This window comes from Mauremys mutica, chromosome 9 (assembly GCF_020497125.1).
Source record: "Mauremys mutica isolate MM-2020 ecotype Southern chromosome 9, ASM2049712v1, whole genome shotgun sequence".
Taxonomy (NCBI): Eukaryota; Metazoa; Chordata; order Testudines; family Geoemydidae; genus Mauremys; species Mauremys mutica.
This window is the reverse complement of record NC_059080.1, coordinates 39,364,786-39,391,059: the sequence shown is the minus strand read 5'-3', so window position 1 is coordinate 39,391,059 and position 26,274 is coordinate 39,364,786. Positions and strand designations below refer to the sequence as shown.

General features: G+C 49.2%; 1 protein-coding gene across 4 annotated transcripts in view; it reads left to right on the top strand.

The window, feature by feature from the left end:
* Positions 1 to 25,935, top strand: part of GABRE (gamma-aminobutyric acid type A receptor subunit epsilon) — a 111,894-nt gene extending 85,959 nt beyond the window's left edge. For all 4 annotated transcript variants that reach the window (XM_045029185.1, XM_045029183.1, XM_045029186.1 and 1 more), the window contains 5 exons: positions 727 to 809; positions 5,986 to 6,123; positions 11,686 to 11,838; positions 24,073 to 24,275; positions 25,368 to 25,935. In XM_045029185.1, the coding sequence (XP_044885120.1) occupies positions 727 to 809; positions 5,986 to 6,123; positions 11,686 to 11,838; positions 24,073 to 24,275; positions 25,368 to 25,655 (865 nt within the window). In that variant the 3' untranslated portion in view covers positions 25,656 to 25,935. The remainder of the gene's footprint in view (positions 1 to 726; positions 810 to 5,985; positions 6,124 to 11,685; positions 11,839 to 24,072; positions 24,276 to 25,367) is intronic.
* The last annotated feature ends 339 nt before the right edge of the window (positions 25,936 to 26,274 follow it).

Here is a 26,274-nt window from a genome sequence, read left to right as displayed (position 1 = left end):
GGATGCAGTGATATCTCAGTGCTGGGTGTCACTGGGGGCTGGGCTGTGATCTAGCAGAGGGGATGCAGTGGTGTCTCAGTGCTGGGTGTCACTGGGGCCTGTGCTATGATCTAGCAAAGGGGATGCAGTGATATCTCAGTGCTGGGTGTCACTGGGTGCTGTGCTGTGAGCTAGCAAAGGGGATGCAGTGATATCTCAGTGCTGGGTGTCACTGGGTGCTGTGCTGTGATCTAGCAAAGAGGATGCAGTGATATCTCAGTGTTGGGGGTTCCTGGTGCTAGTGGAGGTTACACAGCTAGACAGAGATATCAAAAAGTGTTACCATCCCAAATCAGGATGAAAATTCAAAATCGTGGACATTTTTGTGAACCGAAAATCCATGGGGAAAAAAAATCAGTTTGACTCTTTTGAAATGTTTTATTTCAATTTTGACCATTTTTACCCTAATTAGCTTAAATTTCTAAATGAAGAGTCATTTCAAACTGGAATGTTTTGTTTCAAAAATGTCAAAATGAAACATTTCAACAATTTCTTAAAAAAAAATCCAAAAAATGTTTGAGTAAAAAATGTGGTGAACCTGACCCTTTCCTATGAACCATTTCTGTTTTGACAACTCAGCATTTTTGACAACCGTTTTGCCAGAAAATTCCCATGTGGTTTATTACACAGCTGTGTCTGAAGTCAGAATAAGCTGCATTGAGGCTGAGTCTTTTGTCTCACTTCCAGGCTGACCATAGAGGCGGAATGTCTACTCCAGCTGCAGAATTTTCCAATGGACACGCACTCCTGCCCGCTGGTTTTCTCCAGTTGTGAGTATCGGTGCCTTAGATACGGTTTAAGGAAGAAACACAACAGGCCCAAACCCTTTACCAGGGAGAACAGACTCTGTTAGGTGGGTGTTAATTCAGACCCCATGTTCCTGTACTGCTGGTCTTCTCCCAGTCAGCACCAGCAAGAGACCTCAGCCATGTCCTAGGGCATCCTCCTGCTCCTGGGACAAGATTTTGTGCTGCATTAAATTTCTGCTCAGTTCAATAGAGGGGGACTGGGGAAACGGGGATATTGCTTATGCTCCCTGATTATCTGTCCAGCCTTGGAGAAGGCTAGAGTAGCCTGGAGGCCATTTTAACTTACACCAGTTAGCAGAGGTCCCCATGGGATCATCTACCAATTGAAGGTAGCTGGAGCACAGTGCACTCCAGCCAGGAGCTGTGGGGAGGATGGTGTAGGGTCATCTATGATGACCTAGTGGGGATTCCCCCAAGCCAAGGGTGATAAGATATATCCCATGCCCTTTGGCCCCCAGAGTGGCACAAGGGGACATAGCAGGGCAGAGATCCTGGAGCTCATTCTCCATGAGTCTAAGAGCTCAGGTCTACACACTTGGGGTTGCTGGGCTCATGCAACAGCATTAAAAATAGCCATGTAGCTATTCTGGCTCAGGCTGTAGCTTGGGCTGTGACACCCATCCCCTCCCTGGGCTTCAGCTGGAGCAAGAACGTCTGCACAGCTATTTAGAGCATTGTAGCGCAAGCCCGAGTCTCTTGTCCCAAGCTCCGAGGCTAGCCGCCACAGGGTTTTTTTTTCCTGTGTAGATGTACCCTATGGGTATGTCTACATTCACTCTAAGCCTGGCTCTGTGGGACCCAGGCTAGTGGACTCAGTATTTCCACGCCTGTGCCTGAGAATCCTCACTGCATTGTAAAACTGAGTTTATAATTGCTGGACCAGGCCTCACAGCCGTGCTAACATACTGCACTATGCAGAGCTTCTGACGCAAGTCTGTGGCTTGAGCTGCATCCACACTTGGCTTGGACCCAAGTCACAGCGGGACTTGGGCTCTGACCCATCCCCCTATCAGGGCCAGAGGACCTGGGTCCTGTGTGCTTTCTAACCCGAATCAGACTGATTTGTGTGTGGACAGGAGCACGGCTTAAGCTCAAACCTGAGTCAGAGCCCAAGCTTGGTGTGCAGTGTAGACATACCCCATGTCTGGAGCGGGCGGCGCTGGTGGTGCCTGCTATTTACTGGGCTCCACCAGTAACTTGGCTTGGAGCCTGTCATCCCATTTTATGTCTTCGCAAGAGATTTCCATCAGCATCAGGAGATTGCAAAGCAGATGAGAGCAGCTCCCTCCCCACCTCCCTCCCCATCTCCCTGCCACTGACGAGATTCAGACCGTGTGGCTGTGAGCTGCTTATGAGGAAAACAAAATGCGGAGGAGATACGGTCCCCTCATCCCCTCCCACCTCTTGCCCCCCCTCATTCTTTGCTAATTAATAGTACACGCCATGCATGCTCGACAATTAATTAGAAACACAGTTTAGTTACGCTGTCAGGCTCTCCCTCTCTCCCCTCCCCCAAGGAGCTATCATAGAGGCATCAAGATCCCTGCTTCAAAACAAGTTTGACATTTCATTTTACAAATAAAACCAGGTCTGCGAGAAGCAGCCACTGCTGCAAGGTGCAGCTGCTGGGGAACCGGAGATATGCTCAGGCTGGGAGGTGGGTGGAGAGGCAAGGAGAAGCATGAGAGCAGAGCTTTGGTCCGGTTGCAGCCAATGCTGTAGCTGCACCAGTACTAGCCCTAGTGTAGCCAGGCAAAGCCGCTATTTGCACGGGGGTAAGCACCATCAGTGCTAATAGCAGCTTCGGCTGCCTATGCTGGGATTGCAGCAGTGCAGCAGTACCAGTCACTGGCCACTGATAGCTGAAATTGGGGCTCACCCAATGTAGACATGGCCTTAGGGCAGTGGTTCCCAAACTAGGGGCGCTGCTTGTTCAGGAAAAGCCCCTGATGGGCCAAGCCACTTTGTTTACCTGCTGCGCCCTCAGGTTCAGCCGATCGCAGCTCCCAGTGGCCATGGTTTGCCGTTCTTGGCCAATGGGAGCTGCAGGAAGCGGCGTGGGCCGAGGGACGTGCTGGCCACCGCTTCCCGCAGGCCCCATTGGGCTGGAGCAGTGAACATGGCCACTGGGAGCTGCGATCGGCCGAACCTGCGGACGCGGCAGGTAAACGAACCGGCCTGGCCCATCGGGGGCTTTCCCTGAACAAGCAGCGCCCCTAGTTTGGGAACCACTGCCTTAGGGTGTTTTGTTCACCAGCAAAATATCTCCATGTGGTGTGGCTCCAATGAAATTCTACCATTACCCATTTCCCAGCTGGCTACAGACACCCTGGGAGTGGCTCTGCATGGACAACTAAGCTTTCCTTTAAAAGCAACCTGATTTGATCAGGTGGGGTTTGAGCTTCCCAAATCCCACATGGGAAAGCCCATGCCATAGCACAGTGTTACTTCTGGGTCATTTCTCTACTCCTGGGGGCAGGAGGCTGCAAATGTCATCAATGAGGAATGAGGTCCCCCCTCTGCCCCCACTATCGGTGTTTTGAGTCACCAATAACAAAGGGGCTGGCTATAGGGCTGGATGATCTCCTTTGGATACAGGATGGAACCCAGGAGGCAGCCCTCTGGAATGATTTGTATCAGATGTAAGCAGAGGAACCCATCTCACACTTTGGGGTCAAATCAGCCTTTGGTTCCAGTTCAGCTCGGACTGAACCAGCAGCCTATAGGTCTTACGGTAAATACAACGCTTCTCCTGCACTGCTGCTCCGGCCTCTGAGGGGTGTCATCTGTCAGGGGCTCTCCAGGGACTGTTTGCTGAAAGGCAATGGAGGAGAGAGAGCATACGAGCCCCAGGGACTTGTGCAGGGCGAGCGCTGAACTCCAGTGTGGCATGGAGCCAAGAAACAGAAGAGCTTTGACAGCAGTCCCTTAAGCCAGCCGCTGGCCGTTAATTACAGCCCAACCTCTCTCTCTGATGCAGCTAACTGGCTGCTGATGTGCCGCTCATTAGGGGACTCTGTCTAATGCTGTTGCCTACCAGCTGCGATGCTGCACCGTGCCTGGCCCAAAGCAGCGCAGCCCCCCACCCCCGCATACACACCCGATCATACAGAAATGTCTGATCCGGGGGCAGGGAGCCACACACTAATTCCCAGCAAGACATGGGAAGACTGAGCCCATGCCGTGGGCTTCCCAGGAAAGAAGGGCAAAGGGGAGCCCCAGGCCCTCCAGCCCAGTATGCAGCTTCTCAGCACATCTCCCAAGGGTTTGAGTGGCAGTTACTTTCTTAACTGAATTTAGGTATGAATGAAAGTGATGGATAATTCCTCTGGCCTAGAGCCCTGAGCAAGTGTCTCCCAGGCAGTGCTGCCATTGCACCCAATTGCTGGCATGCCCCCATCCCCTTCCTTCCCATCTTAGACCAGCTTAGCTCTGCTGGTGCGCCCTAACCCTGCTAGTCCCTGCCTGTCCCTTCACACCAGTTCTTCAAACATCTCAGTCCAGACCTGACACACCTGCTGTTCCACCCAGTCCTTCCTGTGCATCTCGACCCTGATCTGCAGCATCCCATTATTCCAATCCAGGGGCCACCCCCACTCCTGACCTCTAGCTAGGGTGATCAGACAGCAAGTGTGAAAAATTGAGACGGGGGTAGGGGGTAATAGGAGCCTATATAAGAAAAAGACCCAAAAATCGGGACTGTCCCATAAAATCAGGACATCTGGTCACCCTACCTATAGCCTCTAAGCCACTTCTAGTACTTATCTATTTTCAGCCACAGAGCTCAAAGTGCTTTACAGAAGAGGGCAGTAATATTATCCCCATTTTACAGATGGGGAAACGGAGGCACAGAGAGACGAACTGACTCACCTATGGTTACCCAGTAAAGTAGTGGCAGCACTAGGAATTGAATGCAGGTCTCCTGAGTTGTAGTTCAGTGCCCTATCCCCTAGGCCACACTGCCTCCCTGCACTAAATTTTTCATTCCGATCCTGCAGCCCCCTCTGCTGTGCCATAGCCATGATCTCCCATGCAGCAGCACCAGTGCACCGCAATCCTGACCAGCAAACCCACTGTTCTCCCAATTGTGGGCTCCCACACCGTGTAACTCCACTAGAGTCAGGGCTTGGATCCCACCCCTTAGTGCTGGATTTGGACCTTTACTCCTTTTGGCCTACTGGGATGCAGATTAAGCTGAGACGATTTACGACACAGAGAGGGAACCCACTGCTCTAGTGAGCTACCTGCTCCACTGTCTCCTCTTACAGAGAATGGTAGTCGCTTGCCACGTCAGCCTGCAGTGCCGTGTAGGTCTACAGGGCTAGATCTCTCAGACATAGGCGGGGGGAGGGACAAAGCTGTCATAATGGCTCAGTAGAAGCTTGCAATGTACAGTTAGGAGTTGATGGGGGTCTGAAATAACCACAGCAGAGTGAGACGACGCCCAAGTGTTAAAGTAGAAACAATCGTAGTCATGGGAAGGGCTAAAACCAGGTGATCTGTAGGGTGGCCAGGGTGGATTGAGGAGTGTTGGCTCAGACACCTGGATCAAGGGATGGGGAGGAGGCAGTGTTAAAGGACTGGAACTACAAAAGACAGGGATCTTTGGACATGTTAATGGGCTCTTAGACCCTCAGTAGCAGTAAAGCAACCTAGCTCTCTTGACTTCTGTGGAGCCACACTGATTTACACTGGCTCGGGATCCAAGCCAGTGCTTCTCTGTCACCTGGGTATTACTGCTTGCCCGTCTTGCCTCTTTAGGCTGTAAGTTCTTTGGGGACCATAGTTGGGTTTTGAAAGGCGCCTAGGAGTTAGGTGCCCAACTCTCCTTGGAAACTAGGCCCTGCCTTATGCAGGAGGTCAGACTCATTAATCATAATGGCCTTTGAGTCAATGAGAATCCCAGCTCAGATCTTCTTGTGTGTTTGCAAAGTGCCTAGAACAACAGGGTCCCAATCATGAGCAGGGCCTTTAGGCATGACCACACTAGAAATACGAAATAGCAACAGTAATATATCACAGCAGTCCAAATGGTCTCCAGAGCAGATGGCACCAAAGAGACATGCAAGGTTCTTATTTCTGCACAAGGTGTCATGGCAATTCACCCATTGTCCTTGTGTCCTTATCCCGTCCCCAGATGGCTACCCACGAGAGGAGATTATCTACCGCTGGAGGCGTTACTCCATTGAAGTCTCAGACCAGCGCACATGGAGACTTTATCAGTTTGACTTCACAGGCCTGAGGAACACGTCAGAAGTTCTCAGGACAGGAGCTGGTAAGGCATCCTGGCCCGATAGAAACACTGCTGTGTTACAAGGGAGCTCTCCCCAGTTTCAGAGAGCATGTGCACAGAGTAGTAGAGGGCAAAGTGGTTAGGGGATTGGTGGGAAGCACCAGATGGGGCAGGTTACAGCAGAAAGCCGTAAAGCCAAAGATAGAAGCATTAAAAGAAGGGTCCAGCTACAGGCAACCTGTAGGGAGATATGCTCGCTATAGCCCATGGAGAAGAGCAGCAGACACAGCATGTAGCTAGGCACAGCATGGGGTAGGACAGAGGCACAGGATAGCCACCCACAGCCTGAGGCTGGAGCAGAGCAGAGAAAGGACCTAGCTAGAGACAGCAAGGGTCAGGTAGGAAGGGGAATGGGGATAAAGAGTGTGGTTGGGGACAGCATGAGGGCCAGGCAGAATGGGAGTCAATGGCTGAGAAGTGGAGGAGTAAATGAAAAGTAGGGCCTTGTCTCAAGACAGCTCCTGAGTGTAAATGTCCTGGCTGAAGCCATAGCTGTATTATGCTGCTAGCCCATCTCCAGGACAGGCCAGCTGATGGAACGTTATGCAGAAGTTGCTGTTAGTTGTGGCTGCAGCTGGGGAACATACTCAGTCTGAACTCAGGTTCCATCTAACGGCCAACCTGCCACGTGTTAGTTGTCCTGAATGCACATGAGTTGTGTTGTATGATGGTAATGTAGCTAAGCAAACCCTTGGAGGTGAAGACAACAGTGGTGTCTAACGGCAGGAGTAAATGGAAAGATGTGAGGACGCCTTGGTTTTACTCCTTGCCCTGCTATGAATTTGTTGTGTGATTTTGGGCAAGTCATTGAAGCCTTCTGTTCCACTCTCTATAAACTGAGGGTGAGAATAGGTGTGAGGGTGAATGAACTAACATTTGCATTGTGCTATGAGAGCCTCCCTTGAAAGATGCTGCTGAAGTGCAAAGATTTGTAAATTAATATCTTGGGAAGGACAACAGGACAGTGGAGAATGACAGGAGGGGAGTGAAAACTTATAATTCCACACTGGCAAGCTCGGTAGCAACACGTCCCTTTGGCTAGCAGAGCTGGGCCTGATACACGACAGCCCGTGTTCCCATGTGCTGCAGCCTCTCACTGCAGAAACCTGCATGAATGTAAACCAGTTTTGCAATGCCAATTTCACCAGGGAATAGAGAATCTTCAGCCCCCAGCCCTTCCCCGTCATCAGGGGCTTTACTGATATCATCAGGGAACCCCGCCCCACCGCCAATCATCAGCTTCACTTAGCTCACCAGGGAACCTGAAATCCTCTGTCACCCCCAGTCTTTAGCTCTACCAAGCTGGGCTGCCCCCATTCGACTTCAGGAGTGTGAACTCTTTTATCGTCAACACTTGTCTCCATTGCCCTAGGAGCAGCAGGTTTCAGCACTACCGCTGGCTCCTCTCCGACACTGGAGAAGGCTTGTACCTGGAGCGATCAGGGCAGTAGTTGAGATGCCTGCCTGGTCAGAAAACACAACTACACATAGAAAAGGTCAAGCGGAGAGGGGTGCATCTGTGACAGGCAAATATTAGCTGTGTGAAGAAAATGCTGCCACAGTGGGACTTGTGGAGTAGGCAGTAGAGGAGGAGCAAGGTGAACTTGTAAATTAGGGGAGCTTTCAGTGAAGGAGATGTAAATTCCACAGCTGTGCAGCAGAAGGTAGCAGCAGAGGCCTCGCATTCAGGAGAGCCCAGGTGAGCATCACCACTGAGGAGTGCCTGCCCTCCTGAAGAAGAGGGGAGATGTGATGTGATAGGGAGGGACTCAGCTGACTCCCCAGTATGCGCTGTGTTGGTAGCACACGGTTGCTGCACGATTGCTGGCGTGATGTGACGGGAGGGGAGCCCTGGGAGAGGGACAACATGAAGATCAAATCCGCCTGCCCTTGTGCCAGAAGAGGGCAGGGCCTTGCTGATGAAAGGAAAACAGCCCTGCAAAGGGGAGCAGTGGGAGTGGGGTAGATCCACACAAGACAGCAAGCCCTCAGGCTTGGACCCTAAGAACAGAGGTGCAGCCGTATGGAGGAAACCCAAGTCTGTATAAGCATGGAGGGCAAACACACCGGTTTGCTCTAGGCGGGAGCACTGGCAATGGAGCACTTCAAACTCCAGGATGGCACCCATGAGAGCCAGGATTGAAGAGCACATGGAGAGAGAATTGCCTTCTCCCACCAGGAGCAAAGGGTTTCTCTAGAGTCAGCCCTTTGGGGAAGCAGGAGTGAAGAATCCGTCACAGGGAAATACAGACAGGGCACTGCCACATCTCTCATCCTTACAGATGTGAAACCTGCCCCCTGGGTGAGCTGACTCTGTACCGTGGTAAGGGAAATGGACCCATCAAAACAAACTGCTTTTCCCATCTCCTTTCCCGGCGAAAGCAGCTGGCCAGGGAACCATGCACATATGTTAAACCATCAAAAAGTGCAGATTTATGCCAACACCTCTTGGTTTAAAAAGCTCAGATGCCAAAGTTAGCAGCTTGGCAGCGAGGGCAAAGGGATTAAAGCAGGAGAGAGGCTGAGAGGTAGAGACAGACAGACAAAGGCCGTAGCAGCCCGTCCAATGAGAACAGAGGCCGGGGCCCCCAGGCAGGTGCTGCATGCACAGATCAGTCGGACCAGCTCCATGCCAGCTGCCAGCAGTGGGCCGTGCATATCCCACAATGGCACTGATAGACACATGCGGGATGGATCTGAGAATCGCAGTGGACAGGCTGCTGGCTACAGAAATAGCAAGAAGGATGCTGGCCAGCCGGTAAATCACATCAGACAGAGGAAACCAAGCCCTAAATTACATGGGTTTTACCCTCTTGCCAGGAGATGTTGTGAAGGCCAAAGGTATAACTGGGTTCAAAAAACAACTAGACAAGTCCATGGATGATAGGGCCATCAGTGGCTATTAGCCAGGATGGCAGGGATGCAGCCCCATACTCGGGGCAATGCTCTCACTGCCTGAAGCTGGGAGGGGACGATGGGGTGGATCTCTCTGTGCCCGCCCCTTGATGCTCTGGTACTGGACACTGTCAGAAACAGGCTACTGGGCTAGATGGGCCATTGGCTGACCCAGTATGGCAACTCTTTTGTTCTTAGCCACCTTCCTCCTCCGCTCAAATGCCTTGAGTCCCATCTTACTCCTCTCACCCCCAGAGCCCGTCTCTGCCCTATGTTGGGAGGGGCTGGCTCTGCCCCCTCACCCCCAGAGCCCCTCTCTGCCCTATGTTGGGAGGGGCTGGCTCTGCCCCTCTCACCCCAGAGCCCGTCTCTGCCCTATGTTGGGAGGGGCTGGCTCTGCCCCCTCACCCCCAGAGCCCCTCTCTGCCCTATGTTGGGAGGGGCTGGCTCTGCCCCTCTCACCCCCAGAGCCCGTCTCTGCCCTATGTTGGGAGGGGCTGGCTCTGCCCCCTCACCCCCAGAGCCCCTCTCTGCCCTATGCTGGGAGGGGCTGGCTCTGCCCCTCTCACCCCAGAGCCCGTCTCTGCCCTATCCTGGGAGGGGCTGGCTCTGCCCCTCTCACCCCCAGAGCCCCTCTCTGCCCTATGTTGGGAGGGACTGGCTCTGCCCCTCTCACCCCCAGAGCCCGTCTCTGCCCTATGCTGGGAGGGACTGGCTCTGCCCCTCTCACCCCAGAGCCCGTCTCTGCCCTATGCTGGGAGGGGCTGGCTCTGCCCCTCTCACCCCCAGAGCCCCTCTCTGCCCTATGCTGGGAGGGACTGGCTCTGCCCCTCTCACCCCAGAGCCCGTCTCTGCCCTATGTTGGGAGGGGCTGGCTCTGCCCCTCTCACCCCCAGAGCCCGTCTCTGCCCTATGCTGGGAGGGGCTGGCTCTGCCCCTCTCACCCCAGAGCCCGTCTCTGCCCTATGTTGGGAGGGGCTGGCTCTGCCCCTCTCACCCCCAGAGCCCGTCTCTGCCCTATGCTGGGAGGGACTGGCTCTGCCCCTCTCACCCCAGAGCCCGTCTCTGCCCTATGTTGGGAGGGGCTGGCTCTGCCCCTCTCACCCCCAGAGCCCGTCTCTGCCCTATGCTGGGAGGGACTGGCTCTGCCCCTCTCACCCCAGAGCCCGTCTCTGCCCTATGTTGGGAGGGGCTGGCTCTGCCCCTCTCACCCCCAGAGCCCGTCTCTGCCCTATGCTGGGAGGGGCTGGCTCTGCCCCTCTCACCCCCAGAGCCCGTCTCTGCCCTATGCTGGGAGGGGCTGGCTCTGCCCCTCTCACCCCCAGAGCCCCTCTCTGCCCTATGTTGGGAGGGGCTGGCTCTGCCCCTCTCACCCCCAGAGCCCCTCTCTGCCCTATGCTGGGAGGGACTGGCTCTGCCCCTCTTGCTCCTCCTGCCCCTTACTGGAAGGGGCTGGCTTTGCCCCCCTTACCTCCACAGCCTCCTCTGTCCCTCATTGGGAGGGGCTGGCTCTTCCCATCACCCCCCAAAACCTCCTCTGCCCCACACAGAGACACGGGGCCAAAGCTCAGGAAGGAGAAGGCGTGGACCTGGCTGCTGGGCAGGCTCCCTGGGAGAAGCGGATTTTCAGGAGAGATTTGAAGGAGAAGAAACTCTTCAGCAGCAGAGCTAGGAATCGGTGATCAGTGTGCTGGTGGGTGGAGCAGTATGTAAAAATGTCTGCAAATCAGTTGCTGCTTTATGGAGGGCCACGTGTGACAGAAGGTGCTAGTATCTGTCAGTAACCAATATTGACTAAGGAGTAAAATGACGGGCTGACTGAGTTATAAGCCATACTTCTAATGGCAAAGAGATGTTGAATGGATCCCACCGCTCCCATTGTCACTGCAGTCCTGCCTAGGTGTAGCTTCTCCTTGCTTCCTAGACTGCACTATGGTGAGTGCCTAGGGCTGTATTTGGATGCACATGCGCACACAAGGGTGTAGTGTCAAAGCAAAGGAGGAGAGGCAAGTAAATGGAGGTGCAGGGATCCTCTCAGCCTCTTTTATGTTAAGGTAGAAATTTTGCATGTAGATGTTCATAGCTGGCCGTGGTAGTGAGTTGTGCCTCAAATGCCATGAATCAGCATCAGGCTTTGAGGGCCTGGCTCTTTTGCAGAGCAGTCAATGGCACCTTCAAGCCCTCTGTTCATTCATGTTCAAATGGTCAACTACAGAGGCAAGCCACAGACTTGCCACAGGAATTCAAAGGCCTCATGGGCGTCCAAGCTCAATGTCATGTAGCAAGAAAAAGGAAATGATGTTCCTCAGGAAGGGGAGTTTGTTCCCCAAAGGGTAGTGAGGAAGCATGGCCCCGTGGTTAGGGCTTTAGCCTGTGACCCAGGCAAAACTGGGTTCTACTCCCTGCTCTGCTACAGACTTTGTGCATGTCCTTGGGCAAGTCATTTTGTGACTCCAATTGCCCCATGGGGGGGTAGTGGTTTTCTACCTCAGCAGGGTGTTGTGTAGCTAAATACATTAAAGCTTGTGAGGGACTCAGACAGTATGGTCCTGGGGGCTAAGTATGACAGATAATAGGAATAAAAGGGTGATTAACCATCTCCACCTCCTACTATGCTGACTTGTCTGCCTCTTTGTGGCCTTTTCCTAGGGGACTATATGGTCATGACGGTTTCCTTTGATCTGAGCAGGCGGATGGGCTATTTTGCCATTCAGACCTATATCCCTTGCATCCTGACCGTAGTTTTGTCCTGGGTTTCCTTCTGGATCAAGAGAGACTCCACACCGGCCAGGACTTCTCTGGGTAAGGCAGACTGTACTGTACCGCTAGTGCTTGTTGTCTCAGCAGAGGTGTGTGCAGCTAGCCGGCAAGGGCCATTTTCATCTAAGTGACTCAGCAGAGTTAGTGAAAATTCGTGGGACTTAGACTGCTGGGGCATGTGGGTGCAGATCCTCAACGGTATTTAGGCACCTAACTTCCACAGATTTCTATGGGTGCCTAAGTACCTTTGAGGCTCTGGGACTTAGGTACTTTTGAAAATGTTACCCAGCATCATAGATGCTAGGTCACCTCATTTGTAATGTTCCATCCTTGACACAGGCCCGAGAGCAAGAGAGAGCTGGGACTGCAGTTCTGGCTAGCGGAGAATCTGCAGTGCATCATGGGTCTCTGCACATTAGCCTGAGAGAAACCCTGGCACTTGTTCTCCTCCTAACAGATGACAATGATACACACACACACACAAATGTTAGATCATGTTAGCAGGCTGCGCCTGTTGCACCACTCCGCCAGCCATGGCTCTCCTGCCACATGGGTGAGTTGTGTATCTAACAGTGACTTCCCGAGAGCACAGTGCTATCGGGGGAAGACCTCTTTGGTGTACTTGGTAGAGCTACTGCTTTTTATCCAGTGCGGTGTCAGTTTGACAGTGGGCTCTGGTAAGGGTTTGAGGCTCACATGCATGCAGGTGTCTGCACACATGAGTGCAAGGCAGGCGGAGAGGTGAGGACCCTGCTGATTGTCTAGGTTTGCTCACCATCTCTGGCTGGCTCTTTAAGTGGGTATAAAGCATATTTTGACTCTTTGGTTAGGATCAAGAGTAATCTCCATTTATTGTCCCATGATGTCTCCACTGTACAGGGATGGTATCCCTAGCCTTTGTGTGCCAAAAGCTGGAATGGGCAACTGGGGATGGATCACTTGATGATTACCTGTTCTGTTCATTCCCTCTGGGGCACCTGGCATTGGCCACTGTCAGAAGACAGGACACTGGGCTAGATGGACCTTTGGTCTGACCCAGTATGGCCGCTCTTATGTTCTTATATATGGGGAGGCAGGGGGTACCACTAGCAGGAGATAGCGTTTAGAGATCTAACAGGTCTTCACCACCTCTAGCTCTTCTGATCCCATGTCAAGGCTCTTAACTCTATTTGGATTCTGCAGTATGATGTGCATCTTGTATTTTCTTCCCCTCCCCACACTTATTTTCTTTCACCTGGATTGTTGATAACAGCATCGGGCCTGTGAGATCTCCTCTGACACTGGAGAGACCATCATCATTGGACAGGGCTAGTTGGATGCTCTCACAATCTCTGCAATGCCACCCCACCCCCCATAAAAAGAAGCAGGGAGCAGGGTGGGGAGTTTAATGTTGGTTTTAATAGAGGTAGAGATCAATTGCATTCTAAGCATCCAAAGGAATAAATGGCAACAAACAGAACATTCGCCGGGGCTGGAAAAAGCACTGTTGCAGTAAAATATGTTCCAAAGGCAGGTTTCCACAACTGTATTTACCCAGGAGGGGGCTCTCCCCATGGGATGCTGAGCCTCAGGATGTCAAAAGTAATGTATTCTCTCTATAGCCCTCTTGTATTTCATAAAAATAATCCCAAATGCATTAAAGCCAGAGTCAGCCTACATTAGAGAGTCTATGTTACTTTCAGTGGTATTTGAAAAATCTGCTAAATCATATCCCAGATGCTAATGCAAACACAATAGGAAAATATATTCAGTTAAAATCTACCCCCACTTGTATCTTGTGCAACCTCAGCAGGGTGGAAGGGAGGAATACTTTAGCTTAGTAATGGAGAAGCAGGAATATGCAGACTGCCTGCTCCAGAACCCTCTGTACCGTGCAGCACTCTGGCTGAGTTCCCACTATTGACCACAGGAGCTATCTTCAGAGACGGCAATCTCCACATTTGCTCCCTGTCAATAGGCTACAGGATCCCATGTATGAGATATTTAAGCATTTGATCCTACCCCCAATAAAGTCAAGAGAAAGCCATCCATTGACTCACTGGGCTTTGGATTGGGCTCTAACTGCACAGGCCAAATACATTGTGGGTGTCAATTCATTGATGTCAATGGAATTACAGGAGTTCGGCCCTTGGTGGACCATAGCTTAACTCGTGCCTACTAGAAATTCACCATTGTTTTCTCCAGGAATTTTACAATCATTACAGGCTTAGCCAAGAATCTCACTATTGGTCCTCCACTGTTCAGAGCCTGTAGTCTACCAGCCTAAACCCATTTTGGGCACTGAGGCGTAACCCATCAGCTAGAAAAATTTCATTGCTACATGTTAGGCATATATCATGGGTGTAGATGCTGGAAGTGGTGCAGCTTTTCTGTATCACAAAATGTTTAAATGTTACCAGGCGTCTAATCCAAAGAAATCAAATTCACAAAAAGGGCCATAACTCATAGAAACAGTCTAATTTTGGCCAAAATTGGCAGAAACCTTCTAAATACAATTCATAATGTAATTATATGCTCAAAGTAGTCCTGTTTGGGGAAATATTTAGCCCACGTGCTATATTTTATGCATTTTGCTGTACTACTTTGCCTTCAGTTAAAGCAAAAATCTGTAATCACATGATAGTCTGAGCTTGTTTCTACCATGTAATAAATCAAAACATTTGTCATCATTTGTAGAATGGACTGAGCTGAGAAGAGTTTTTCTGTCTGCTACTTTTATGACGTTATGCAAATAATAAGACCCCTACCCTCTAATTACAAAACATATTTTTTGATGTTATCTGCTTGGCTGGAGATGTAAGTCTAAAGCAAACTTAGTACAACTGTAATTATCGTCTTACCATCACTGAAGACAATGACAATCTATGTAAACTACTTATATAACAGTAATGATTCTTAGTAGAACGGCTGTAGACTGTCTTGTATGAATATATCATGTGAATAACGAAGTATAATCATATACTCTTATGTAACCTCTCCATATAACTATAAACTACTGAATGTCTAATCAACACCCCTTTGAGCTATATTTACTCATAAAATAGTCACCATAATTTGGAGATAGTTGAAACACTTCTATTCTCCCCTCAGAACCTTTCTGATGTGTTTGATGAGTGTAGCAACAGAGTATCACTGTCACAGCTGCATGCATCGCATAACACTGTATCTTCCTTGTGGCATTTGCATCTCCTTGTTGCACAGATACTCTCACAGCCACAATGCACAAAAGTGAGGATGGCTTCTGAAGCAGGTGGCAGCACCATCATTTTAGGAACAAGATGTCCCATGCTATCACCCATCTGTTGTTGACAGGGGACTTTTGAAGATACTGAACTGTTGCATGATTCCGTATGTAGGGCTGATAGTTTGCACATTTCAGATGCTGCCTGAAGGAGGCCATTGTTGGAGGCAGTTTCTCCCTTGTTTTGTTCTTCTTAGCAAACAACATGTAGCACATATTATCCAGAGATGTACTCTGGTAAGAAACAAGCAAGATACCAGTGAGACATAGGCTGCTGACTCTGGAAAAGCTGCAGTTGGGTTGGACTGCAGTTACCTACCTTCAAATCTCTCTAGTGATACTAAGCAAGGACTACTTAATTCAGCAACTGCTGTGTTCTTCATTAACTGCCTCGTTAGGTCAGTGCTGTCCATGCCATGAATTCAAAGGCATGGTCCTACTTTGTAAAGCCATCAACAGGCAGAGACATAACTACCTTCTACATTGGTGTATCATCTTTCACATGTGACCATGTCTGAGTGTTCCTGCTCTTTGCTCTCAAAAGTGCTCACATTATAGGTAATGGGAGCAGGCTTATAAATGACAGCATGCAGTTAGGTTACTGACACACCACCGCTGATATTTCATGCTTGTTCTTGGGATGGGAAAGAAAGATTTTTGCACAAAGCTGGGGGGGAAATGAGCAGTATTCACATAGAACACATCTCACTAGCCTTCCCCTGAGCTGACCAACACACAGCTCCAAAACCCAATCATACAAACTCTATTACATTTTCACTTTGGTTCTACAAAGTGATGCTGCTGTGAGCAAAACCTGGAATGCCAACAGGTGCAAGAGACTGCAGTAGCATTTCTGTTCAAAGGTAAACTTTCAAAGTGCTCTAAAGTTCATAGACAAGTCAGACTGGCATGGAAATTTGCTAGGAAAAGGCCTTGGGTACCATTTGGGGTCATGGTCATAGGGTTCCTGAGATTCAGCTCACTCCCTTTTCCAGCAAATGAGCTGGGTTTAATTTTAAAATGTTCTAAAATGCAAATGCAGAGCCAGACTGGCTTGAAAGCTGGCATGCCAGGTGAGGGCCCAGAATAACATCTGGGGTACAATTTTAGGGATCTTGGATGACTAGAGCCTCCCCTTACCTCTGACCTGTTTTTACGATGGGGCAAACTACGCAGGGCATGCCAGCAGAGTTTTAGGTGGCAGTACAGACCTTGCTGATGCAGCTGGCATGCAGTGCTGAGCTGGGGAGTGAACTAAGAATGAGTGTGCTCAGTACATGCCACAGGCCCACAACACCAAAGTCAGAGGAATCTAAGAATGTTCAGTCCACACTATAGCTACACAAAGCCAGATCCACAAAGGGACCTGGGCACCTAAATCCCATTTTAGGCACCTCTGTGAGCCACAAAATCCCCCCTCAGCTACCAACCAACCCTGTAGGTTCCTAGTTCACTTGGCACCTAAGTTTTTGCTCTAAAAGTTCCCTTGATGCCTCTGAGCACATGTACCGCTACCTCAGTCCAGGCACCAGAGGCCTAATCTCACACCGAAGCACCAGCACAACTCTCTAACCGGGACAAATGGGCATGGCCCTGCCTCACTTCCTTGTGGGCCTGGATCTGGTTGGTAGGCATGCTCCAAGCTGCCTAACTCCACACAAGGCAGCTGGGGAAGCAGACAGCTTCCCCGAACTCAAAGCTCTAGGTAACTTTACTCTCCATGAGGTGGTATCAGGATAGACCAAGGGAGATGCAGTGCTTCTGCCTGCTATATGGCTGACAAAAACAAATCAAAACCACGTGCTTTCACTTAAAGCCAGCACTCTGTGTATGCCTTTACTTGAAGTCACTGCTTTGTTTAGTCTCAAGCACATACAAACACAATAAGTTATAGAGCACCCCAAACTGACAATTACCCCCTAGGAGTTTGGAGCAGTATTCAGGTGATTCAGCTGCTGATTTCCAAATGCTGATCTTCCCTCTGTGGCTGGAGATCTCAATGTGTCCACGAAGAGATCCACTAGGCCCAGACAGACAATTCCCTTCTTATACTCAAAAAGTTACAGAGACATATCAATCAAAAAAAGAGGTTACATTGCTGACCAAACAAAATCAGTCACTGGGCCAAAAGCAAGTGTTACAAAAACATGTCACTAAAAAAATAACTGTTAATCAAGCAATTTCCAAGCAGTTAATCTGGGAGCCATATTTCCCCATAACAACAGTCCTGAAATATAGCCAGACTTCCTGTTTTTCACAGACGCATACCCCAGAATATCAGAGGGGTGTAGAGTCAAGCCCACTTCATGTGATAGCTGTACCCCACCCCCACCCCGGCTTGCCTTAGTTATGCTAAGTTCCTGCAAAAGCCTAATAAATGGCTAAATGCAACAAGAAGAATCACTGATAGTCCATCCCAATAATTGGCAGTGTCTGGACACTGGCTGGTTGCTAAAATGCCCCGGTACACCACCAGACCAAACATACATGACAAACCCAATTAGGGATATTGAAGAATCGTTGGTGGGAGCAGAAGGCTGCAGAACTACAGGAAGTGGCTAACAAGTATGATTCTATGTATGTCTCCGTGTTGTGTATGGCCCACTATCCAGTGGCACAGCCCCTGTCCTTATAGCAGATGATAACCAGCTGCTCACAAAAATGATATTCTCTCTCACTGGGCAAAGTACTTTGACAGTGTCCTCAGCCGTCAATCCACTATGTCCAATGAAATCATTGACTCACTCCCACAGCATCCTGTCCTGGAGAAGTTGTCTGTGGAGCCTTCTTTAGACGAAGTTACTATGGCCATCAAGCAGCTGTCCATGGGCAAATCTCCAACTCCCATGATATTCCTCCTGAAGCATACAAATGTTAAGGTGCCCACCTGATCAGGAAAAACACCATCCCTTCCAAGACTGTATGGGAACAAGGCACTGTGCCCCAGGAATATCAGGATGCTTTCATACTCTATTTATAGAAAAGGAAAAGAATCATATCAGCTGTGACAACCATCGTGGAATCTCATTGCTGTCTATAGCAGGGAAGATCTTGCACAGGTTGTCCTCAACAGGTTCCTCTCCCACCTAGTGAACTCGGGGTATCCAGAGTCACAGTGTGGTTTTTGTGCTGGCCGTGGAACATGGACATGATTTTTGCATCCCGACAAGTACAAGAGAAGGCTGGTGAACAGAACAAGGACTTGTACATGGTGTTTGTTGACCTGACGAAACCCTTTGACACAGTGAATTGCAAGGGCTTATGTAAACTCCTTCATAAATTTAGTTGCCCAGAGACGATGATTGATGTCATCCGCTCTGTTCATGATAGCAGGATGGCCAGGGTGATGGGGAGTGTGATGATTCATCAGAAGCCTTCCCTATCAATGGCACCAAACAAGGATGTGTAATGGCTCCAGTCCTGTTTGCCACTGTCTTCTCAGCCAAGGTCTTGTTCAAATTGCAGGACTTCGACAGAGGCGCACACATCCGGTTTAGCTTGGATGGGCGTCTAGTCAATCGACAGTGACTTAGGGCCCACACCAAGGTAATTGAACAGCTATTGAGAGAACTCCTGTTTGCTGACAACTGTGCCCTCATTGTATATGCACTCAGGACATTCAGCTTATTGTGGACTGCTTTGCCTATGGCTCAAAATGCTTCGGTTTCAGAATGAGCCTGAAAAAGATGGAAGCCATGTACCAGCCAGCACCAGACCACGAGCACTGTGAGCACCATGATCCCAATGACAATTGACACACCCTTTGGCTTGGTCATGAAATTCTGCTACCTGGGTAGCACACTTTCCAGCAACACCACACTTGGCATCTGGCAGACTCATCGACAGGCTCTGGAGGGAGCATGGAGTCTACTTCAGAATCAAGAAAAAAATTCACCACACTGTTGTACTCACCTCACTCCTCTATGGCTGTGAGACATGGATGCTCTACCAATGCCACATCAAACAGCTGGAGAGTTTCCACCTTCGCTTCCTAAGCTCCAGCTGCTATATCAAGTGGCAGGACAGGATCCCCAACACTGAAGTCCTTGACAGGTGCCAGATCCCTGGAATGAAGAGTGTGCTCATCAGGGCTCAACTTTGCTGGGCGGGACACGTGATCTGCATGGAGGTTTTCCTTACACTGAAAGCAGTGCTCAACAGCCGACTGAGCTTGGGAACCTGTTCTAAGGGTCAACCCATCCTCAAATAGAAAGACATCTTGAAGGCCAACCTCAGAGCATGCAAGGTAGATATTAGAACCTGGGAACTCTTGCACTCGACAGACCCAGATGGAGAGGTCTGTGCCATGAGGTCTCTGCAGGAGTAGAACGCACATCATAAGGCCAACACCTCAAACCCTCCCCACAACAATGACTGCATTTGCAAGACATGCAACCGCATTTGCAAATTCATGCTTGGACTCGCTTCTCATGCGAGGAGCCCTAAAAACAAATAAACCCAGAACTCAAATCAACACTAGCTGAACCCTCATCCATCGAAGTGATGGGAGATTCCAGGAGGATCTAATTATTTGAAATTATGATTTTTTTATGAGATCAAAGAGGTCTACCTCACCTCTTCACAACCTACTAGTCACAAACTGCTTTTCTTGTGTGCCATTTTCTCTTGCCATGTGCAAACTTTCTGCAGTTTCAGATGAGGTCACAGGAAATATTGCAATGTTCACAAGTAGCTTCTGTTGTATGAGTTTGTTCCAGGTTCAATGCTAAAAGGATTTGTCATTCTTTCAGTCACAACTTTTAATAACATCTTGGACGGCAATTTTATCAGCAGTCATGTGCTTTTTGATAGCTTCTTTGTGGAGATCTGTTGCTGAAGGCTGAATTCCACACATTTGTCATAGCTGTTACAGCTGCCTTAAAATGTGCAGTCCGCTAATATTTGGTCAGAGCCTTACCTTTTGTGCAAAGAGGCTGATGATTCCCACAGTCCTTGTTGAGAGGTTGCCTGATGGACAAGTTATGCCATACACCCCTAAAGGGTCTGACAGTCCAGTATACTGCTCCCTATGAACTAGAGCATGATATATATCTGGCTTCTGCTACATTTACACAGTCCCATCTAGCATGACCACACTGGAAGTCAACTGGAGTCATTTATGCAAATGTCTCAAGCCCCATGGACTTGTTATCATCTCTCTTTGCTGCAATGTAATCCATCAGTAGTTGGGAGAAATCTGTTACATAGTTTTCCCAGAACAGAACAGAAATGTATCTGAACAGATTTTTCCTTGGTTAACACAAGTGTCCATGAGCTGTTGGAGTGATTGGGCGATTGGGAAGTCTGCAACTCTGTTTTCTCTGTATGCCTTCTCCACATCTTCAAATGCTTCAATGCATGTTTGAGCTTTCTCTAAGATGCATCTCTTCTCATCATTTGGGAGACCATCATTGTTCATGGAATCACCAAGTGCCATCCATTTCAAGCAATTCATTGCCTCGTTCATAAGTTTGTGGTTTCTAACACCACAGTTATATCCTTTCTCTCTTAGAGCATGGCTGATGATGGAAGCACTGTAGATGTTGATTCCACAAGGATGTCTTCAAACCCACTTTTCTGCATCACACTGCCTATATATCACCCATGAAATTCATTGCATGATGCACGACTCCCATCTCAAAGTGATGAATATCAAATTTGTTTTGATTCCTCCATTTAATCAACTGTGCTTTGCAGTAGATTGCTTCATCATACATTACATAGGTCCAGTCTTGGCCCAGAGAGTGGAACATGATCTGAAAATATTTCAGATTGCAATACGCTCTATTAACATCACTTGCCAGTGCAGTAATCATTGGAAAGTAACCAATACTCATAAAACATAAAATAGCAGCCAGAAACCTTTTTCTCAGATCAGTCCATTCTACAGCTAATGACAAATATTTTAATGTATTACATGGTATAAACGAGTTCAGACTGTCGTGTGACTACAGACTTTTGCTTTGACCGAAGGCAAAAAAATATGGGAAAATGCATAAAATATATCGCCAGGGATTAAACATTTCCCAAACTTTCCAAAACACATAGTTACATTAGGAATTATATTTAGAAGGTTGCTGCCAATTTTAGTCAAAATTATACTGTGTTACTTCGAGTTATGGCCCTTTTTGTGATTTTATGATTTTTTTCAGATTGAATGCCTGATCGCGTTTAAACATTACATGGTATAGAAAAACTGCACCACTTCCAGCATCTATATCCACCCTGGTGATAACCATGATATGTGCCTGCCATGTGATAGCAATTACATTTTTCCATCTGATGTGTCATTTTAACTCATTAATCAGACCTCTTTATTAATCTGGCTGGTAGACTACTGATTACCTATTGTTCCCCCCTCATTAGCACAGTTCCCCCTGGGCTTCTGATCCTGGGAGCTGTGCAGCCATGTCTACATCATAGAATTAAACAGAGCCAAATTCTCCACTCAGTTACAGACTGACTTTGGTGGAGTTGTGCTGGTGACTTGGTATCACACACATAGACCAGTTCTACTGCCATTGAGTATTGCCACTGACCTCAACAGGCTCAGGGCTGGGCTCAGACACACTACAAAGACCGTACAAGGAACACTCGGAAGCAGTTTCTCTGGCCAATGCGTTAGAACTGTTGAAAACATTACAAAGTCCTTGGCATTGGGAAGTACATTGTACTATACCACACAGATCAGGTGGCAGTGAGCTAGCCTCACGAGAGTTCACTTGTGTGACCCACTCGCTAGTGTAGGATAGCCACTTGGGGCTGGGGGTTGTAATTCCCTTCTCAAGGAGACATATTCACACTAGCTTGATGACACCTAGCACCCTAAAATAGTAGTGTAGTTGTGGTAGCAAAGACAGTAGTTCGGGCTAGCCACCTGAGGATGTACACACAGGATCCAGGTGGGTTTGTACCCAGGGTAGTTAGCCCTTCCCACCACTCCCCATGCTACTGCAGTTACTCTGCTATTTTTAGCATGCTAGCTTGATGAGAGCTAGTGCAGGTATGTCTCCTCTAGCTGGGAACCACCCCCCCCCTGCACCACCCCCGCCAGCTCCACGTGTAGATGTACCCTTCAAGTCACAGATATGCAGTGATAGAACCAAGGCTATGACTCCATAAGGAGACTCTGCTAACAACCCAGACAATGAAAAGCCAAGGCATCAGAGCCCCAAAGATGGATTCTCCTTGGGTTACCTTGTCACCCATGTGTTACCAGTTTTCATGCACAATCTAAAAGCAGACTCTTTGACTTGTATCCCGTTGCAACATTTGCTGTTTACAGTCCACCTTCCTATACAAACCCTGCCACACTGCCTGTGATGTTATTATTTGTAATGATTTAGCTGGTGCTGTAGATGGGTGTGGCACTTTACAGACAAAAAATTAGACAAGGTGATTGCCCAGAGAAATGTATAATCTAATTTGCACAGATAACCTAATGAGTAAAGGCCTGGTGAGCATGAGGAGGACTGAAGAGGGTTGGGGAGTGAGGGGAGAGAGTACGACAAAAATTACCATATGGCTTTTGTACGCTGTCCCCTGCTCCCTGGGACTTTCCAAGACACTCCCAGACAGGACAATGTATGTAAATGCATACCTATAGCGCACACAGCTGGAAACTGCTAAAGTTCTTCCTAGCACAGACCAGGAGCATGTAGGAAGGGCACACAACCTGCCATAGAACTCCTTTCCCCACAGTCAGAGCCCTCTCCAAATGGTGGGTTCTAGATTTAGAATAGAACTGGATATTTTTGTGCCTTGAGCTCCATTTGTCTGTGGTGAAATGAGTTCTGGGCAGCCACACGATTTGCAAAGATGTTATTCTTTGTACGGCATTACAGGCAAATCAGCAAGACAGAACACTGGGCTTGGAAGCTTTTGCAGCATAACTCTGCAAGGGGTGGGGGTAGGGCATTGTGGAAAGGATAACAAGAGCTGCTTTTGTCACTTGTGTGTCTTGTTCATGCTTGTGTGTGCACTTTGAAAAGGAGCCACTGGTGTGGGGTGGTCTTGGGTGAGTCACTTAGAGTGTACCTTAAAGTCTATGAGTCTATGATCTTCAGAGTTGTGGAGCACTGCCACTCCCATTTGAGGCTCAGCACTTTGGAAAATCTGCCCATAGATGTCTCAAGCCAGAGGCACTCCCAAATCAGTCTACCCTCTTGGAAATCTTGGCTCTAGCTTTTAATGACAGAAAGTTAGAATGTTGTTAAGTCCCTGAATCAAGTTGGCCCCGTCCCTTACACCTTCCTTTTACGTATAAACTGGGCATTTTGATTTATGAGGAGAGGCTGAGGGAACAGGGATTATTTAGTCTGCAGAAGAGAAGAATGAGGGGGGATTTGATATCTGCTTTCAACTACCTGAAAGGGGGTTCCAAAGAGGATGGCTCTAGACTGTTCTGTGGTACCAGATGACAGAACAAGGAGTAATGGTCTTAAGTTGCAGTGGGGGAGATTTAGGTTGGACATTAGGAAAAACTTTTTCACTAGTAGGGTGGTGAAGCACTGGAATGGGTTACCTAGGGAGGTGGTGGAATCTCCTTCCTTAGAGGTCTTTAAGGTCAGGCTTGACAAAGCCCTGGCTGGGATGATTTAGTTGGGGATTGGTCCTGCTTTGAGCAGGGGGTTGGACTAGATGACCTCCTGAGGTCCCTTCCAACCCTGAGATTCTATGATTCTATTATATTTGGCATGGGAATCCCAATAAGCACAGAACCCTACAAGAGCATTTTTGCAGCGTCCCTTTCAGAATAGAATTACACTTCAGGTGAACACACTCCCCTGCCCAGGCCCTCCACTATCCCCACAACAGAACTGTTATACAGTAATAGAACAGTCCGCTCGCCTCCTCGCTGGCCAGTCAGGATGTCCTGGCTCCCTTTGGAGAGTCAGGGAAAGTGGTGTGCTAGAGCCTCTGGAATCCTGCGCTGATGGGATATGGAGGAAGGAGATGACCAGTAATGTTATACGTAAGCAACTGGCTCCTCTTCTTGGCTTTGTTACTCCTGACAGTGCTTTGTGCCCTTGTAGGTATCACCACAGTGCTCACCATGACCACCTTGAGTACCATCTCCCGCAAGCACCTCCCGAGGGTTTCCTACATCACCGCCATGGACCTCTTTGTCTCGGTGTGCTTCATCTTCGTTTTTGCCGCTCTCATGGAGTACGCCACGCTCAACTACCTGGTGGGAAACAAGAAACCGCCGGAGCACAACAGCAAGAAACCCAGACTGGTAGGCAGGGACAAGGTGGAGGGAGGAGATGGGGAGCTAGCACTGCTATATCCTGAAGTCACCGCATCCCATCTGCACAGAGAACCGCTGTGTTCTTTGGCTCCTGGCCAGTAGCATATTGTATTCACAAGGCATAATAGTGCAAAGCCTGTTCTCTTGCTATGTTGTTATGGGGTGCCACTCCAGAGAGTGCCGAAGGGAGGGACACATGGCAATAGACTGGGACGGAGTGGGGCTCCGGAGACTGGGCAAGGCAGAGGGACAGGCAGTAACACTCCAAAGGGGTGTGATGGTGCAAGAGGCCAAGCTTAGAGACTGTAGGCATCAGAGGGGCTGGCGGGCCCCTGGAGGGGGGATGCTTGAAGAGGCAGAACTTTAGGAGTAAGGGGTGCCCAGGGGAGTGGCAGTGCCCTTCAGAGCACATAAGGAGAGTTGTTGAGTATGAACGTATTCAATCTAGCCATTGTACTCATGCCTTTCAGTGGGCTTTGCTTAAGATCACAGTGGGTGCCGTCAACCCACCAACCAGTCCTGCATATCTGACCTTAAACAGGGCTTTATCCCCAAGTTCCTAGGTGGCATGAGGCTGAAAACCTGAATTCTGGATCTCTCCTGCAAGCCCCCGCCCTGCTCTGATGGAGAGGAGCTATGCTGCTGAGCTGAAGACATACTTCCTCTCCAAGAGTGAGCTGTTTTGCCCACGCTTTCCTCCCATGGCGAATGTGAAAATGCGATGGCAATCAGAGAACATGTCTGGGCAGCATCCTGCACTCCTAGACCGCGTCCGGGCTCAGTAGGAATGTGACAGGCTGAGAAAACCATCTGCTGTGTGGGGCATGGAATGTCAGAGACAGCGCTGGGGGATTAGCGCTTTCAGGTCTTCTCGGCCCAGACCTGTGCCCAGGATATGCCAGGGAACTGAATTACAGTCAGACAGGAAGATGGGAAAGTAGAGCTCTCTAGTATCCCTGTGCACTGAGCACATCAGGAGATGCCAGGAGACTGATTGACTGCCAGTTGCAGGGTCTGTTGTCTGGGCGAATGAAGGTTCATCTTTATTTTATCTCTAACCCATTCTCCTCCTTGTTCTAGCCACCTGCCAATGCCCACGTGATGCCCTCCTTCACCACCATCAACATCAACAACCTCATGCACTGGCCTCCTGAGGTCGAGGAGGAGGAGGAGCCGGGTGCCCCTTGCCTAGAAGGGAAGGAATGTGAGAGGTTTTTTTGCTGCATCGAGGACTGTCAGACAGGGACTTGGCGGGAGGGCCGCATCCGCATTCACATCTCCCGCCTGGACTCCTACTCCCGGGTTTTCTTCCCTACCGCCTTCCTACTCTTCAACATCGTGTACTGGATCGCCTATCTCTATCTCTAGCTGTTCCCCAATCTGTGCTGAAATAAACCAGAGGCCAACAAGATTTGCAGAAAAGGAAAAAGAGAAACAGTGTTGCTTCTCATTTTAGTCATTCATTTTTTTTTGACACTTGCCCAACCTTAACCCCTTCCTCCCCTTCTGAGTAGAACCAGTTGGGGAAAAAATGCATGGCCAAACTCTTTGATGAAAACCAGGTTGTCAACACATGGGAAATTTTCTTGTGAAAATTTCCAGTTTTCTGCAAAAGAACATACCTGAATGTTTTTTCAATTTCCAATGAAACCCCAATAATTTCACAGAAAGTGCTGACGAAAGTGATTTTTTTTCATTTTTGCAGGAAATCAAATAAATTTCTCGACCAGCTCTACTCCTGAGTCAGCTTCTGTTGACATAGACCCTGGTGAAGGGCCATGGAAAAGTCCACAAGGACTAGAGGTGGGGGAGGAGAAAATGGCTACATCCTCCCCTCTATCAGGAGCCAGTGTTGTTCAAAATGTGGATGGTACTTGCTAGAAAGGGTGCATGGCCATAGACCTGGGATGGACCAGTGCATCCCCCAGCAGCCTCTACCTGCAGGGTTGCTATGGGACTCTCACTGTAGCCCACAGCTGTCCCCTGC